The sequence below is a fragment of the Euleptes europaea genome, chromosome 3 (assembly GCF_029931775.1).
Source record: "Euleptes europaea isolate rEulEur1 chromosome 3, rEulEur1.hap1, whole genome shotgun sequence".
NCBI classification, from domain to species: domain Eukaryota; kingdom Metazoa; phylum Chordata; class Lepidosauria; order Squamata; family Sphaerodactylidae; genus Euleptes; species Euleptes europaea.
Window position 1 is genome coordinate 40347200 of NC_079314.1, and position 19198 is coordinate 40366397.

The 19198-nt window shown below is 43.1% G+C and overlaps 1 protein-coding gene across 1 annotated transcript in view; it reads right to left on the reverse strand.

Moving 5' to 3' along the window:
• PPFIBP1 (PPFIA binding protein 1) overlaps window positions 1–19198 on the reverse strand; it is a 138541-nt gene that overhangs the window by 5691 nt on the left and 113652 nt on the right. The window contains exons 19-26 of the mRNA XM_056847629.1: window positions 17610–17766; window positions 15136–15168; window positions 10009–10141; window positions 9042–9170; window positions 7170–7320; window positions 5383–5494; window positions 4576–4664; window positions 1674–1796 (exon numbers count right to left, since the gene is read on the reverse strand). Of these exons, the coding sequence (XP_056703607.1) occupies window positions 1674–1796; window positions 4576–4664; window positions 5383–5494; window positions 7170–7320; window positions 9042–9170; window positions 10009–10141; window positions 15136–15168; window positions 17610–17766 (927 nt within the window). The remainder of the gene's footprint in view (window positions 1–1673; window positions 1797–4575; window positions 4665–5382; window positions 5495–7169; window positions 7321–9041; window positions 9171–10008; window positions 10142–15135; window positions 15169–17609; window positions 17767–19198) is intronic.

The window sequence follows — 19198 nt, forward strand, 5'->3', positions numbered from 1 at the left end:
ACACCTCATCAGACACCTCTTTAAAGCCAAGGGTTGCTCTCAAACAATGCATATAAAACACTGGGTGAAAATACCTTTATCTAAGTCAGTGGTTCCCAAAGTGGGCACCCCGGGGGGGATTACCTAAGGGGGCACTAAGAGGCAAGGGGGCAGCAGGGGGGGCATTAGAGGTGGGCCCCTTCAACTGTGTTGTTCACTAATTTACAATAGATCAAGCTATGGCACCATGCTGGCAAATTTGGCGGAAACTATCTGAATATTTTTTTGGGACTTTGAAGAGCTGGTACCACTGGAACAAGTTCATCAGTTTTGAATAAATTTCAACTAAAAAGTTTTAATTTGATTTTGAATAGATGTGCAATTTACTGTTTTAAAATTTTATTGTTCTTATCATCTTTAGTGCGTCATGCAAACCCCTATTTTGAATAATGCTTTTTATAGGATAGGATAGGGGGTGCTGGGGTTGAGTTTGTGGAACCAAGAGGGTGGTGGCCTGAAAAGTTTGGGAACCACTGATCTAAGTACACATTATGGCTTTTTGAGTGAGCTGGGTCTTCCCCCCCTTTCGATGAATATAGACTTGTATAAAATGAGACTCACAGGCTAAACACCACCCACCAGCCTTGCATTGTAGCCTGCCAGTTGCTCAAAACCAGCACTGTTGCCATTTTAAGAGGCTCAACAAGCTACTGGCGAATTGCCATCCCTGGCTGGAGAGCTGCACTCACTGCTTGGGAGTTGCAACTTATGCCATCCTGAAATGTGTTAAGTCGCTTCCAGCTTATGGTGACCCTATGAATTAATGACCTCCAAAACGTCCTATCATTGAAAGTCTTGCTCAGGTCTTGCAGACTGGAGGCCATGAGTTTCTTCACCGAGTCAATCTACCTCATGGGGGGAAGTTTCTCTTTTCCTACTGATTCAGCCTTTCCTAGCACTACTGTCTTTTCAAATATCTGAAATATCTGGCACAAAATATGATATTCAGTGGAGCTACTGTATGACACATTCCTTAAAGAGATGGGATTAGATGAATTCATCTTAGTCCTTCTACTTCCAGAGCTATCCAGCTCCAAACAAAACACTGGCTCGAGCCAGTATTTGACCCGAGTCTCTTGTGGAAAGATAAATACGTAAGCCATCAAAAACAAACTACTAGAGCTTTTAAAATCCACCCACTTCTTTCACCCAACTGAGAGCCAAATTAAACTCTCAGAAAACATCATGCAGAACTATATTATTTGAAGCTGGAGAAATTGGAAAACTTATTTGATTGCTCCTCCACATTTAAAAAGAATCTCCAGGAACACGGAAAACCAGCACATCACAGAAGTCTCTGAAACCAGGGAGCCATCAAATATGACATGGAACACTTTCACACTCAAATGATCAGACCAGGAAGGGCAGTACAATGTAGCTGTTTCTCTTGAACATTGCACCAATAGCTCATTGGATTAGACATGCGGGGAAGCTGATGAATGAGTTGCAAATACTTAAAATTGAATAAAGAAATGTAACCATGTAAGTGAACTAACAATAACTGAAAAGTGTAAGGTACGGTAAGCAAAAGAAGGGATCAAAGTTCACAAGAATACTAAAGAGAACAAAAGCAAGCCACCCGTAACATTCTTTGTGACGAATCACTGTAATGCCTCAGTATGAAAAGCGGTTACCTCATCTGACGGCCTCCTGCGCAAACAGTTGGGTTCAAAGTTATTTATCCTGAGGACTTGAATGGCACGTTTGATACTAAGATGGTGGAGGACACTCACAACTTTCAAGGACAGCAAGTCATCCTGCCAAGGAGGATGTAAAAAGAAAAAAAAGAAAAAAAACAGGCACATAAATCAGATCTAGAATAAAGCAAAGAGAAAACTAGAAAAGAGAGCTTCGAATGGCAACAGCAGATCCGTTCATCTCTTGCAGCAGTAGCTGCAGAGAATCCTTTGGCACCTTAAGAACTAAACCAATTTCTGTGGCAGAAGCTTTCACAGCCTTGAGTCAACCTTATTTATTTGGCAGATTTTCCTATTTAACACGCTTAGATTCTGCCTTTCCACACAGCTCCAGGAAGCCAACGGACAACATTAAAACCGGTACATTAACAACAATAAAGCTACAGTTACACAGAATATCAGCAAGGAAGTTATTAAAAGGAAGAACTCCTCAACACTAAAAAATAAACAAGAACCACAATAAGCCCCCCACTCACATACACACAGACACGGTGCCAACCCAAGCAGCTGAGTCAGCCTAATGGAAAATCATCGCCTTACCCGCCTTCCTAAAAAATGACAATCCTGCCTACAATGTGTCTTTTCTAGAGTCAGTACACCTATTTATCATTATCATTTATAGTCGACTTTTCTTACTGGAACTCAAGGAGGGTTTGCGAGTATGATTTAAAAAACCACATTTTTTAGTCAATCAGTAAGCCAATTAAAAGATAACGTTTGAACTTAACAGCAAAGATTCCAACTAAGAGTGCATTCCTAAGGAAAGTTACTGCTGTCCAAGCCCATTCATTTCAATGGGCTTAGACTGGAGTAACTCTCCTTAGGAATGCACTGTAAGATAAAATAATACTGATGGGTTGGGATTGTAGAATGGGGGGGGGGACACGAGCAATGAATGAAAACTTAACTGTTTTAAGGCAACAGGACTATCAGCAGAGGAAAGACTCCATCCCTAATAAAAGCAAAACCTTAACTGATCCCTTACACTGCAGTTTTGTTCCTTCTACTAAAAAGACCTCCTGAACTATTCTGTTTTGCAAAATGTTTGCGAAACAATAAAAGCACGCAGGTCTCGGGCAGGCTGTTCCATATCGTGGGAGCCACCACAGAGTGAATGACAGTTGCCGATTTTACCCGTTTGCGGGTGGCACCTTCAGAAGGCTTTGCTTAGATGAGTGAAGCTGTCACAACAGAAATTTAGCAGGAGAGGCAGTCATATTGATCCTGAAGCTCTAGTCAAAAGTCCAGGATTGGGCCCCAGAATCACTGCCTCCCCACCATCCCCTCCACCGGGGTCAAGAATGGATGTTCCTCACTCGCCGCAAGGCTGGTGGCAGCCACTACTGCTGCCAGAAGCTTGCTTCCTAAGCCCAGATAGGCTTGGCAAGAGTGGCTGCAGTTGCGGTTTGTCGGGGGGGGGGCAGGGCTGGGACTGACTGGGGGTGCCACCCAGTGTGGGGCCTGCGGCAGCTGACCTAGTTGCCCAGTGGCTAAGACCACTCCTGGATGGTTCTGCAGGTACATGGGTCTAATGCCTTTAAGAGTGCCTTTAATGACTTTAAGAGTAGCTGCAGGTATGCGGGTCTAATGCCTTTAAGAGTGCCTTTAATGCCTTTAAGAGTAGCTGCAGTCTTAAAGGCATTAAAGGCACTCTTAAAGGCATCAGACCCACATACCTGCAAGACTGCAACTGCAGTCCTGCAGGTATGTGGGTTTAATGCCTTTAAGGGTTTTGTAGGTGACAGCTAGCACCTTGAATTGTACCCAGTAACTGATCGGTGACCAATGGAGTGTCTGCATCAAGAAACTGATATGCAGATTCTGCTTGGCATTCGACAGAAGCCAGGTCAAGCATTCTCTACCAATTGTGTTTTCCAAGTTTTCTTTAAGCACAGACCCATTTACAATAGTCTAGTCTTGAAGGAAACATAGCATGGATCCACACGGGCAGGTCAAGAGAGTGTGGGGGGGTCTTCTTCCCGGCTAAGTAGAATTGGTAGAATGCCTTTTTTTTGCAGATGCATCAGCTTACTTCTGCAGCAATTAAGCTGGATCAAGTATCACCCCCATGGCTCTCAACTACATCAGCAGGAGTCAGATGGACCCCATTAAAAGTGGGGAGCGCCATGTCCTTCAGGATCTCAGCTTTCCCAATCAGCATGACCTCTCCCATCAGGGTTCAGTTTCAACTTGTTTACCCTTAGCCATTTAACTACAGCTGTCAGATATTGGTTCAGTCTCTCTACCTTGAGAGATAAAGAAATACAGAGCTGGTCATCCACTTGACTGGTGCATCCAGGCACTGATTTAGGACCAAGACAGCTGCCTCTGGAGGTTTTGTTAAAGAAATATAAAGCATATTGATGACACCCAACACCAAAGCAATGGATGAACTCATTAAGCTGGCTATTAACCTGGCCTCCTACTGACACAAGATCAGAGAGATATATCCACAACAAATCTCACTGAAGCTTCACAGCTCTATGTTGGTTTATCTTCAACAAGAGGGTCAGGATCTAGGTGCCAACCGCAGGATAGCATTCTGCTGACACAATCAGGTGGCGATAAAATAATTACCTCTTTGCCACCATTATCAATATCCCAAATGGTCTCTATGGCATGATCTGTCTGATTCAGAGCAATTCTTCCTTCAGTGATGCTGAAGTTATCTCCCAATTTGCTTCATATCCCTCAATTCTCTGGTAAACCATCAGAAAACAACCCAGTCTATCAACTCCATCCATTCACTGGTCCATGCTAACACTAACGGTCTCAAGGCAGAAAGATGAGGGGATGGAGGGAAAGGAAAAGATGAGTTTAAAAAGAGGCACTTGCTTACAATAGTCATGTAATGAAGCATTCGACCATCCACCTTTCCTTCATCAAACTGTGTCTTGTACTGGGGTAGTCCAATATCATCCAGCCATCCTGAGAGAGAGAGAGAGAGAGAGCGAGAGAGAGAGAGAGAGAAAGAAAGAAAGAAAGAAAGAAAGAAAGAAAGAAAGAAAGAAAGAAAGAAAGAAAGAAAGAAAGAAAGAAAGAAAGAAAGAAAGAAAGAAAGAAAGAAAGAGGAAGGGAAGGGAAGGGAAGGGAAGGGAAAAGGGAAGGGGGGAAGGGAAGGAGGGAAAGAAAGAGGGAAAAGAACAGAAAAGAACAGGAGAAGAAAGAAAATGCCAGTGACTACTCTGCAAAGATGATGCATGTCTCAGATTTTTTACTCTATAAAAATAGCTGAATGGACAATTTGGCAAAGCACAGAAAATGACCAAGATCTAGCAGGCACACGTTTTTAAACCTAATTGGCCTAAAGAACATCTAAGCTAATGTCTGGACTAGAATATTTAGTTCTGACATTTCCCCAATGCAGAAATGAATAGAACTCTTTAAAAACAAACATTGGGAAGTACTACAAATTAAGCAAGTGTGGTTGATTTTTGCCTGAGTTATATAGACAGCAGCATTCAGCTTTTCCTGGCACAGAATTAGTATCATCTTGATGCAGATTTTCCATTTTATTTTAGAACAGCCAACTCACAGACTATTATAAACACTCCCAGGCTCCAGTGCTCCTGGGAGTTTCCTCACTGAAGAATATAACAGATAAAACTGCAGCAAGGAAAAAAATAAAAAAGGGGGGAAACTTTACTTGTAACCCAGTTGTAATCCAGCTTCCCATGATTGTTCTCCTCTTCTGATCCTAACGCCTGAAGTGAAAGCTGAAGCTTCTTCCGATGCAGTGGATGCTTGATTCCAAGTTCCTATGTTTGGAATGTAAAACATGATCTTTTAAAGACAAATATGGATTTTTACAAAAAGCAGAAAAGTCTCCTCCACAAGGTCCAGCAAGTTGGACAGGAGCACACACTGTCATGACAGGTGATAGACGCATCCAGTGCATCTTTCATATCTCCCCCCTCAGGATAATTCCAAGTCAATTAAGGATGCAACAATCCGGGCAGGAGTGGCAGCTCCAAAGTGCTCAGAAACCCTCCCCAAGAAGCCAGCCTATGTAACGCTGCTGCTCAGCTTGAGGTGGCTCACAAGAACTTTTTTTGTTCTACATGGGCAAACACAACCAATGATGAGATGCAATAACAGTTTAATGAAAAATGGAAATTATTCTACAGATACGTTGAGGCTTAATGCTAATAGAAACAAAAACAGAAACTCAATATAAAATAACAACATAATTTTTACAGTAGGAAATTGCTTTGCCCAAGATAACAGGTTATGGGCTAGACATAGAGGGTGTCTATTTTTTGAAGGTATGTATAATTTAGCCGAATAATAGAAAGAAAAAATAATAATGCTGTCCGCTTGATTAGTCTCTAAGATGTTTATGCCTATGTTATTTTTTTCTTAATGGCAAGACAGATTCCCTTTATCTTACCCATTCCCTTTTTTCCTTTTGTATCCCCATTATATTAAAAAACTAATAAAATATATATTAAAAAGAACTTTTTTGTTCTTTCAAGCATTTTAAAACAGCACACATGGCACTAGGAAAATCTTGCTGCTGGCATTTCATGTGCTTCTTCCTCAACAATTTTTAAATTGGTTCTTGTAGGTTATCCGGGCTGTGTAACCGTGGTCTTGGAATTTTCTTTCCTGACGTTTCGCCAGCAACTGTGGCAGGCATCTTCATAGTAACACTGAAGGACAGTGTCTCTCAGTGTCAAGTGTGTAGGAAGAGTAACATATGGTCAGAAAGAGGTTGGGTTTGAACAATTTTTAAATTGTTCTACAGTCAGTGTTGTACATGACCATATTTTTCTAGAGAGGTGAAGGAAAAAAATACAAATAATAAAACCAACAAAACACAGCTTGGAAAAGTCTGTAGAGTCCTTGTTCAAGAATATTTGAAGAGAATTGTTTCCTCCCAGGTGAAAGCTTGTCTTTACTTGGCGGTGTTACTTTCCTGGGAGTGAGCCCCACTGAATAGAACTGAGTATGATTCTGAAGAGATCTGCTTTGGACTGGTTTCTTACAGTGCGTTCATAAGCAGGTCTATGCCGGATCTTACTAAAGAGGAAAGGGTTCTTAGGATTTAACTGTTAGCTGGTAAGCCCTCACCCATAATGCTGGTCATGCTGCATGCCTGTTATCTCTAGTATCAGAGGAGCATGCCTATTATTTTGGGTGCGGTGGAACACGGGCAGGATGGTGCAGCTGCAGTTGTCTTATTTGGGGGCTTCCTAGAGGCCCCTGGTTGGCCACTGTGTGAACAGACTGCTGGACTTGATGGGCCTTGGTCTGATCCAGCAGGGCCTTTCTTATGTTCTGTTTCATACAATGAAGGTCTCTCCTGATTCTTGAAGCCATAATTCATGGTGATGGGGGGGGGGGGGTGTTTCCCCAGCTATTCTGTAATGGCTTCATGCTCTAATTGTGATCCAGCATTCCTAAGCAATTAAGATGGCTCCAGGTCCTTACCTTCTCTAAATCTGTCTGGGAAGCTTGCAAGAGAGTCTGACCAGAGAGTATCCATTGCCTGCCATTATGGATGTAAGAGCCCAGGCCCTGGTCCTGGAGCCAGTTGCAAACTTGCTCCTTGGTCCATTTCGCAAACGGCATGTCCAAATCACTAAAACGAAAAGAGGGGGGGAAACCCTGACACTTTAGATGGGGACAAGACAAGTTTATAAGATGAACTGGAACCCCGATTCATACATTACCGCTGTACCTGTAAGCTACGTCCGCACAGCCCGACTCCCCACATTTCTCTGGTAACATTTGTGAAAAGGAGTGACACACAAGAAGTAACTGTATCTACTGCCTGATCAATGTCCTTTTCCTAGATCTGTGGGCTTCCCCTTTACAGATGCAGCAAGGGAATGAATGGGCAGCAGGGAAGTGGTAGGGTATGAATGGGGCCAGGTGAAGGATTGTCATGGCATGTGGGTTGAGGCTCAGTCACAGAGATACATACACACCACAAATATAGCATCACATTATACCTTGATTTATACCTCCACACGCACACATCCAGACAATTAGTCATTTTCAGATTTGGGCAAGCCACTCTTTGCACTTACATCTGAACTGGCGAGCAACATTTTGTGTTTACCCTTCAAACTGCCACAAAAGTCACTGAGTGACCTGGGGGGCAAATCACATCACTCCACACTTATCTCACAGGGTTGGTGGCGAGGCTAAAGTGGAGGAGGAAAGAAAGAACCCTGAGCTCTTTGTGTGATAAAAATGTAATAAATAAGATTAGGATCTCAAATCACGTTTTGTTCCCAGTTTGGAATCATGGTTTACACAGAGAGCATATACCATGGTCTGCCAACAGAGCTAATTATTTGATCCCACAAAAAGGGAGGAGGGTGTTTAAGAGTCTGAGAAGGTCCCAAGATCCTTTTCATCAGGGTTTGCCTTTATGTCTGAATCAAGACTATAGCTTTTGGAACTTATAATAACCACATTATTTGTTAATACTCTGGGTTGGATTCAACTAGATTTCCTACTGGTGAATAAGGAAAGAGGCACTCTTTGGCTCCCCAAAAATGATGTGGTGGGATTCATGACACTTGAATGTACAAAAGCCATGAAGATGGAGGTTGTAATATGGAGGGGGATTGGCTGATACTGCATGAAAAAGTTGCCTGGATCCAGCCCATTACGCTTTTTCTTTATTGGTTCTCATGGTAGGAAAATTGGAATTTGGAACCTTTCGCTTCTGTTGAAATTTTAGTGTGGGTAGGGTGTAACTGAGAAATATACATTTATCAAAACCCCTCAGCATCAGCCACCAATGTTAGGGAAATATCTGGCAGGTAAGAAGACAAATTAGGTGACAGCATCCCATTTTTACATTGGAACAATCTTTTGAAATGTAAAAATGGTAGGACCCAAAAGTCTAGGATCCCACTACCTCTGGCCCCTCAACTACTGATCTAAGCAGGAGGTTTCCTGAATCTGGCAAAGCTTCTCTAAGGCTGACTTTGCACATGATTGGATAATGATGCACTACAGCAATCGTTTGCAACTGGATCATGAGTGAAACTCAAGTTGTAAGCAATTGCTATAGTGCAGAAAAAGTGCATTATCCAACATATGTAGAAGAACCTTAGAGTTGCTTTGCCAGAATCAAAGAACCTCCTGCCTGGATCAGTAGTTGAGGGTCTTAATGGTTAGTATCCTAAACAGGACATAAGAGAAAGGCATACTCCACACAAGCCTTGCAAGGCAAACAACACTCTGTTTTGTGCACAACCCAGTTCTTCCAACTGCAATGCTCAACATGGAAGAGATAACAAAGGGGACTCTTTCCCCAGCCTATCTCAGCGTTGACGGTCTTACTTATTGGTTTGCCCAAGATCTCTTGACCAGCCTAGCCTTGGCCCAGCAGTTGCTCTTGTTCCTCCTCTTTTGAACTCGGTTTCTGGCATGTCATCTGCATTAAATGTAGTAGACTGGCTTCTTATGAGTCTGGGGAAGGGGAAGAGTTGAAAGAAGAGATGAAACAGAAAGAGTGCATTTAACAGAATCTTTAAGATCTGTGGCACTGTGGTAATACCCATTAAGTAAATTAGCACCGAAGGACTTATTCACAAATTATATGTTTTCAGTGCTTTCCAACAGCACAGTTTTATCAGAGTCATTTAAAAAAAAAAAAAGATCTGTAGGTGCTGGTTTAGTATTTCTGCTAATCAGCAGCTGTGAGAGCTGGAATTAGTTGAAAGCACTCCAGAATTACTAAAAGTGATGTGCAAATGTCATGGTCTGAAAGCATATTGAGTAACAGCAGCAGAATTAACCCTTCTGTATAGGACAAAATGTGACGCCACCGCTGACAGCATTCAGCCCCTGGCAACCAATCTGGCTTGAACTGAGTACCGCAGGGCCAGGGTGGACAGACACATTGGGAATCTCTTATTTGCAGTTTAAGACAGAAGTTGGGCCTGGCCTGCCAAACCTAACCACAGGATTAAAATCAACACCAAGGTTTACCTTGGATAATGCTCTCCAGAGTTCCCTTTTGACCTGAGTTTGAAACTGGTAAGCGAACTCTGGTTAAGAGGGAATCTGGCTAGTATTAACCGTGATTAATACCACTGTTGATTTAGCCCTTATCCCCGGAAAAGGTTGGAGGTATTTCTGGCAGAGAGGGGAGGTGCTGAGAGACAGAACACATATTCCAGGAGCCTACTGCCCATCTCTTAACTATGCCAAGGGGACTCTCAGTGCTACGTCAGCCCTAAAAGGGGAAATTTTGCCTGGCATACCTTAAGGCAATTCTACCCAGTCTACTTTATATTCTGGTTACCTTCCAAACAGCTTTTTGATTCCTCTTGTTTTCTTTCTGGAGTCAGGAGATAGTGGAGTCAGAAGCCCACCTTTTGGCCGGGGGGGCAAACTAGCCAGATCCAGGTGCTCTGAGGATCCTTTTTCTGTCTCAGCTATTAAACAAAAACAAAACATCTCAATTAATGATGAGTGAACTAGTGGATTTTAATTAGATTCACTCTGTTTTAACTTTGTAAAAAACACATTGGTGGACCCAGGAGAAGCTAAGTGGATTGACGGATACGGGCAATTTTATGGTGTATGCCTTTCTAAACAGTATCAATGAGAGAAGCATAATCCTTTTAAATAGGATTATTACCTGATACTGATAAAGTATCATATAATTATACATATGCTATGGGAAACTTCTCCTGATGGTTCCCTCTATCATGATGGCATACTTGACCCTGGGCATCCTCTTTGGTAGCGCCAAGCTCAATGGAATGGAGTACCTGAGGAGGGGCTCAGGGGTCCCTCTACTTCCTTTCTGTGCCATCTGCAAAGGACTTTGTTTTAGTGGAGGGTTGGCATCTAGGGTATTATGAAGAAGCTGGACAGGTTTTTCTGTATTTTTTTACCTGAAAGGTGGTGACTGTCAGGTTTCACGTATTATTGACTGTTACTTTGTCAGGCACACCATATACTTTGTAAAAAATTAATTAAAGTTGTTATTAATTATTAAAGTTGTTACTCCTCTGAAGATGCCTGCCACAGCTGCTGGTGAAACGTCAGGAAAGAAAATACCAAGACCACGGTCACACAGCCCGGATAACCTACAAGAACCAATGAACTCTGACCGTGAAAGCCTTCGACAATATTTTGTTATTAATAAACCAATACCACATTAATCGTGTTAGAGGTTTCTGTCCAAATGCAGACCTAATGTAAACTTGCTGTAAAAACACATATAGCTTGCCATGAATGTTCAACACACAAAGTCTATTAAGTGCCACACTGAAACCCCGTATGTACCAGATGAAATCCAAGCTACACTAAGATAGAGTGAAGGTCGAAGTCCCAGATGGTAACTGTCAACAATCACTAAAGTCATGAAAATGTAACCTTCTCTTACAACTGTCAACCATCTTCAAAGTTTGTACATTCACTGCAACATATACAAGACAGAATGTAAGTAAGCAACGAGAAGCTAAAGCTGCCACAAAAGAAAGCCACGAGACGGCTCTGTCACTGCTCTCTTGGCATAACGTTAGCTGCAGAGTATCAGTGAAATGACAGCCAACTTCTTTTTCGAAATTAATGTTCTATTTTTTGTTATTGTTCTTTGTCCCTTGTTCAAACATGACACAACCAGTCCAAAACTAAATGTGGAGCTGCTTTGCTGACTTTTGGGATCTCCGATTGCATCTACATCTTCCTCAACAAGAGAATGGATACTTAGTAAATGCCAGGTAATGGATTCCTGAAGCAGGCAGAACAAATTTCTAGGACCAAACGGGACAAAATCATCGGTTCTCCATCCTAAAAGTCACCAACAGTAGCTGTGTATTTATTCAGATGCACATTTATTCTTCCCTGACCGGGATAGCCCAGGCTAGCCCAATCTCTTCACATCCTGGAAGCTAAACAGGATTGGCTCTGGTTAGTATTTGGATGGGAGACCACTAAGGAATACCAAGGTCGCTAGGCAGTGGCAAGAAAGGACAAGCACCTCTGAACATCGCTTGCCTTGAAAACTCTACAGGGTTGCCATAAGTAAGCTGTGCTTGATGGCAAATATATATATATATTATTCAGCTGACATGCTGAACAGATTCAGAGTTCAAATGTTCTCAATTAACATTTCTTAGGGCCTGAAATACATTGCAAATGTTTAACCTAACGCTGAATATTCACATAAAGTTATCTAAACCCTGTGTTGAATTATCCAGGGTAGAACACTAGCAAAATGCACTCTTGCTCAGCTTCAATGTTCCCCAAAAAGGAGCTCTCTAGTTTCCACTGTCCTTCATTTGCCAAGAGGGCATGAAGTGACAATGTGTGAAGGGCGCTGGGCCAGACTTCCCTTGATATTTTACCAGGCAAAAGAGGTTTAAGAGCTGCTTAGAGCCAAGAGGAAAGGCTGGGTATAAATATTTTAAATAAATAAATACAATATTTTGCATTCTTGTTTATCCAATAGCCAAATTCACAACTTGGGGAAGTTGAAAATCCATGTTTATTCAAAGTGTGCATTTGTGCATGGGTGTTAAACTGGTTATAGCCAATGCTGCTTCTTTTAAAACTGAAGGAAGCAGGAAAGACCACACACCAACAGTTTCTACACTACGTTTGTGCAGAATTTCACAAAACCTAGAAATTCCTCATTGAGAAGGTAGTTTCAGAGGTTTGCCGCATTGGTCGGCAGTAGTACAGCTAGATTTGACTCCAGTAGTGACTTACAGATTAACAAGATTTTCAGGGTACAAGCTTTCAAGACTCAAAGCTGACAAAGCTGACTCTCAAAAGCTTATACCCCCAAAATCTTGTTGGTCTCTAAGGTGCTACTGGACTCGAATCCAGCTGCTCATTGAGAAGATCAATAACAAACTTCCCTGAAAGACTGCTTGATGAAACCCCTCATCCCCAATCTTCCCTTGCAGGAATAGCTTGGCATGAACTAGACTGCTCTTGCCTTCATAACATGCCCAAGGAAACACTCAGAACCTGCACAGCACACAGGAGCTCTTCAGTTGGGTGCAAACAAATTGCTATGGAAAGGGGCTATCTGAGAGTGGGAAGGCTGAAGTCCACTGAGCTGAGGGCTGTTCAACTATTGCTCTGTGACTTCTGCTTCAAGCTAAGTTACTCAGAACCACCACAATTCAAAGAATTTCCCCTTTGGGCTGAAGAAATATTTTATTAAAGGAATCTGAACCACAACTGCTTTCTTACCCATGACTTGGAGATCAGGAGGGCACCTTCAAAATGAATTATAATATACCTCCCCCACCCCCAGTAAGGAGAGGATACATTAGTCCCTGGCCCGAGAAATATTCGACTGCCCTTGACAAGGGCCAGGGCTTTTTTGGCCCGGGCCCCAGCCTGGTGGAGCTCTCTGTCGAATGAGACCCGGGCCTTGTGGGACCTGGCTCAATTCCACAGGGCCTGTAAGGCAGAGCTGTTCCACTGGGCCTATGGCTGAGGGCAGCGATGGTTTCACAGCAGCTGGCCTCCCTTTCCTTTCCTTACTGCTCCTAATCTGGCATAGTGAGGGAAATGTTGTTAGGGTACCAGTTTAGTTTTAGTTAATTTGAATTTTAAGGTTTTCATTTTAACATGTGTGTATGTGTGTGTGATTGTTTTAATGTATAAATTATGGTATCATAGTTGTTGTTAGTCGTCCTGAGCCCAACTTCTGCCAAAAGGGGCCGTGGCTCAGTGGCAGAGCATCTGCTCGGCATGCAGAAGGTCCCAGGTTCAATCCCCGGCATCTCCAGTTAAAGGGACCAGGCAAGCAGGTGATGTGAAAGACCTCTAGCTGAGACCCTGGAGAGCCGCTGCCGGTTTGAGTAGACAATACTGCCTTTGATGGACCCAGGGTCTGATTCAGTATAAGGCAGCTTCATGTGTTCATGTGAAAGAGTGGGGTAGAAACCTAATTAAATTAAAATAAAAAAATCCTTCTTCAGCAGACGTATGCTAGCAAAGGCCATACAAAGCCCCCTCCCCTCTCAAAAAAATCCAGCAAGGGGCAAGTGCTTCTTCCCCATTACCCAACAGCAAATCCAGGTTTGCTTATGAAAGAACACTTGGCAAAGCGGCAGGCTGATCCTGGTTCCCTGATGGGTATAAATGTAGGATACTGTCCCTGTACTCTCTCTCTCTCTCACACACACACACAAACACATTTGTCCCCAATTTACATGTAAAATGCACACTATAAAATAATGTGGGAACAGGCCCAACTCACTTGCTAAGGAAAGGTGAAAAGAATGTTCAACAGCAATGAAGAGGCAGCTGCAGGGTGAATCAAAGTAGCAGAGGTCAGGCATGAACTACATTGCAGCTAGCCTTAAGTTAGATAAAGCAACTGAAGAAACACAGCAGTTGGGTTTAAAATGTGTACTGAAACTTCAAAGAAACTCTACCAGAGTCCCAACAGGTTACTTGGATCTAGAGCAGGGTGTAGAGGCTGAAGTGTCAGATAAGGATTTGGTAGACCCAGGTTGAAATCCTCACTTCGCCATCGATGCTTGCCGGGTGACCTTGGGCCAGTCACACAAACTCAGCTTAACCTACCACACAGGGTTGTTGTGAGGATAAAATGGAGAAGAGGAGAACAATGTAAGCCTTTTGGGGTCTTCATCGGAGAAAAAGGTGGGGTATAAATGAACTAAATGAATAAATAGAGTGATTTTCTACAATATGTATTTTCTTTATTGCTTCATCTGTCTAGCTCCTGTAATTCTTATTCTCCAGTCGGAAACATGCTGCCTAGAAGAATGTTCCATTGGCTAGGGTTGGGGGGGATGTTTTAGAGCCTGTTCACTTCTCAGAAATGTGACAACTCTCAATCTCATACAAGACTCAGTGTGTGCACATCCCTCACTGAAGGTGAAAAGTAATGAACCTATCTGTTATTCCCTTCCTCCATTCCTCCTATCCGTTATCCCACCATTCCTCCAGGGAGCCCAGGGCAAATTAACTGGGGAGTACAGTGGCCCTGGATATGGGAATAAGTGCCTGTAGGACTTGCTTTTTTATTTTATTTAACGACATATGGTGACTGGAGGCATGAAAATAGTGCCTTCTCTACTGCCTCAAACAAGTGCTTCACAGCAAGGGTGGCACTAGGAAGAAACGAGTTTCGAGTCCTTTTCTACTCTTCTCTTTGCACCGGTCATCGCTTGCAAATTCTTGATGCTAAACGCTTGCCTCTGGAACTTCACGAACTCTTGTTCATCGGCGACATTCCTTGTTAGTACCGGTTATAGTAACCAAAAAGGGCAGCAGGCGATTTATTAGTGGCGAGAAATACAAGGCAAAGACATGGAACGAAGACAACAGACCCGTCCAGAGGTCTTTGTTGTAGCGCCCTGCATGGCCACAGCTCCAGGTTAGTGGCTCACACGGCACAGCGCTGATAAGGCATGCAGGTCTACTGTACCTAAGGTGGGCGCACTTGCGCTTCGACTGCGGTCTTCAGGCATTCCATAACCACAGGCAGCACAAAAGGGACGACAACAAGATAAGACATATCAAAACTTAACACTAGCAAGACAAGAGGGGGAAATGGCACCCTTCCCCCAAAAAGGACTCATGTGTAACGCTCATAATTTACACACGAATGGGCCAAAATAGAACTAAGGGAACAAAGATGCATTGGTCGCCACCACAATTGAGGGGTTTTGGACCAGCACAAATGGCAGGAAACGATAACATGCAGTAAAAATACTTCTATAAAATACTTAGCATTTCATGTAGCTTTCATTTAACACTAGAGAGTGCTCAAAGTACATAGGTTAGTAACAACAATAGCCTTACAATGTAGGCCAGAATTACTGTCCTGCATCACAGATATGGGTGGGCTGAGAGAATAGTAAATTTGTGACACAGTTAAGATTTGAAGTGGAGACTTTCCAGCTTCCATGAACTGTTCAGACTACACTTTAATATTACACCCTCGTTAAGGAAACAAAACAAGCATGTTATGGCATTCGTCAGTGGATGATTATTTATTAATTTCGTATAGACAGGTGGGGATTCCCATTGCTTTGGTTTGTAAGCAGAATTTATGCCCCTAAGAAAGATTTACCTTTCAAACAAGTTGGGGATACATTTCTTCCCTGCTCAGTTTCAAAAGTTCAAGGTAGGTCACTGTACAATATTTTATCCTTACAGCACCGTATGAGGTGGCAGACCAAACAAACACCTACCTGATCTCTGCTCACATTTGAACTATTTTCACTGTGTGTGTGTGTGTGTGTGTGTGTGTGTGTGTGTGTGTGTGTGTGTGTGTAAAGCGTTGTCAAGTCACAGCCGACTTATAGCGACCCCTTTTGGGGTTTTCATGGCAAGAGACTAACAGAGGTGGTTTGCCAGTGCCTTCCTCTGCACAGCAACCCTGGTATTCATTGGTGGTCTCCCATCCAAATACTAACCAGGGCTGACCCTGCATAGCTTCTGAGATCTGATGAGATCAGGCTAGCCTGGGCCATCCAGGTCTGGGCATTTTCACAGTACTTTCATGAAATAGATTTATGTCCTGCATGCATTACAAGTACAACATGAAACAACCCTGTAATCAAGGAATGTCTGTAGTTTAAGGGCAGGAGATGGTTATTTGGCTTTCACTGTAAAGACTTTCAGAGCCCGGTAAACAACTGAAAGTTTTCTCAGCATTCCCTGAATCCTAAACTACTAAAAATGCCTTTTTTGTCACCAGAGTTATTTTCATTACAATATTCATTAAGCAGGAAGTAACAAAGTGGAAGAAGTATAAATGGAAATAGCAAACAGCCCCACAAACTCGGAGGCTACATCTAAAGCATAGCAAAATGCCAAAAAGCTGCCACTCCCAGAGCTTAAGGACATCTATCCTATTTTAGAAACAGGAGAGTCATACAAGGGAAATAGTCAAAAGGTCCCAACAAACCCTTGCACTAGGTTGGAAAGATGGGAGTGTGATTCACTCTCTCCCCTTTACAAATGATCTCTACCCAACATAAAAAGGTCCAGTACTCTGGTTCTAAAGAATACTGGTTTAACTCACTTTGGCTGGGCCTATTCGCTTAAGGGTACTCCAAGACCCATGCACTGCCTACTCTGCTATACTTAGAACACTTTACGGTGACCCAAGGTCTCTCTTGCCAGTGTGATTTGTCTCCCCCCTTTCAAAGCTGACAGGCTGCAAGGACAACACACAGTCGTATACACAACATAAGCAGACCTTGCATCACACAACGTATTCTGCTTGTAGCTCAAACTGCAACGAATCTTGTGCTGCACAAGTATGGTCATACAGAAATCACAGCCACTATGGCCCAAATACAACTTATCAAAAAACTGTCATAGCAATACCAATTGGACTTTCAACTATGAACTCTTATTCAGCATCACATGGAACAGTGGGAATGTGGTATTGTACTCTATATTACACATTGTTTCATATTGTAATAGTTTCTTTGTGTAAGGTTGCTTAGTTAAGTTATCATGTAAGATCTACAGTAGAGAGTAGTTATATCATTGTATTATTTCAGCATAGAAAAATCTATAAAAACATACATGAATAGACCCAAACCTTGAGCTTGTTATTCATTGTAGTAAATTTGGTACTGCTATGACAGTTTTTTGATAAGTTGTGTTTGGGCCATAGTGGCTGTGATTTATGTATAACCTTACTTGTGTGGCACAAACTGGACAGAGTGCATAGAAAATAAGAAGAGAACAACAGGTGCTGTACCTGTTGTACCTTCCCATAATTTCATGGAAGTTGAGGAACAAACAGCATCTGAAGCTTTGCTTCACCTCCCAAAGCACTTTTGGTTCTGCTCCTCCTTGGTTTCTAATAGGAAAACCAGTATCTTCTCCGATTAAAAATGTATAGTGACACAGCTAGACCCCAGGCTATACAATACCTACCCAAATTAGGTGCGCTTGCTGTCCTTTTGTTACTTTTGATCTTGAAAAAGCCTCGCCCAAACGAAGACCGGGCTTTACGGGTCCCAAACGCATCGTTGTCATCTGGGGATTTAGGAGGGAGAGTTCCGTATTTGCTGCCCTCGGCTGGCACCTTGCTCTGATTCAAAAGAAAGATCAAAAACCTTGATGTTGCTTCCATGCTTCCCGCACTCAAGTGTGGGGTAATGAAAGAGACAACTGAGAAATTAAAGCAGCATGTTCAGTTAGTTAGCATACAGGTGGATCAACACTGAATCTACGGATGGATTAAGGAATAACAAAAGGTAACTTGGGGGAAGTAACTTGGGGGAAGGGAGCATTCTCCTGCCTTTGCTTCCTTCCCTCACCCTCTCATCATAGTTCCTTCCTCTCTTTCTGCTTTCACCTCTTATCTATCAAGCTTCCCCCACCCCCTTCTCCCCTCACCTTCTATGTCAGTCTTCCCCTCTCTTTCCCCCCACCCTTCTCTAACAATCTCTTACACCCCCTTTCTCCCCTCACCCCTTGTATGTCAATCTCCTCCCTCATATCCCCAGCCCTTCTCAGACAATGTATCCCCTCTTTCCTCCAGCCCCTCTTTCTCTCCCTGCAAACAATCTCCCCCTTTTATTTCACCCCCCCCCCAGACAATCCCTTCTTTCTCTCTCCTCCAGACTATTTCCCCCCTTCTTTTTCCTACCTTGGAAGCTGAGGTGGCTGAGGCAGGGCCACAGGGCGGAAATCCCATCTCCTCCCCCATCACCACCAATTACAGGCCCTTCTCCAACCCTTGATAACACATATCATTAGCTTGCTCACTGTCTACAGTCCCTCCCCCCATGTATTTTTCCAAGAGAAAACAAACAAACAAACAAACATCAAAGAATGATCAGAGTGTGGTGTGGTGTTTTAGCACATGCTTTTAAAACCAGCACTCCAGTGCAGTGGACAGGATTTTCTGATAGGTTACCAAGGCCTGGAAAATACATTACCAGCTTAGATAATGAAGTTAATGAAGCTTAAATACCATCCAAAGAGAGGCCATCTGTATCAGGTGTGAAGCCAACAGAAAGCCACAAGTGAATGCACACAGCAGTAATGGCTGCTCCCCTATATAGTGCATGGCTGCCCCCCACAATGGTGGACAAAACACACCTGGCAGAGCAGTACAAATTTCCAGGGAGATGATCCAAGGGCAAATGAGCATTCCCTTCACCAATGAAGACCTGAGCGGGGTGAATTCCCTCTACCTGAAGGTCCTCAGTGATTCACCCCAGATGTGTGTGTGAGGACATGAAATTGCCTCTCTCCGCGTCCCACTGTCCCAAGCTGACTAGGGAAGCAGTACGGTTTCTTTTGCAGAAGGGTCAGAGAGGTCTTGTTCTATGCATTAGCATCCAGAGCATTGGACTCATAAGCAAGCAGCAGGCACGCCAAGGTTCTCTGAAGAATATGCTATGGAAGTGACAGCCATGGTTGCTAAGAATGTTAGACTAGCATCTGGGAGACCCAGGTTCAAATCTCCACTGCCATGGAAGCTTGTTGGGTGGGCTTGGTTCAGTCACACACTC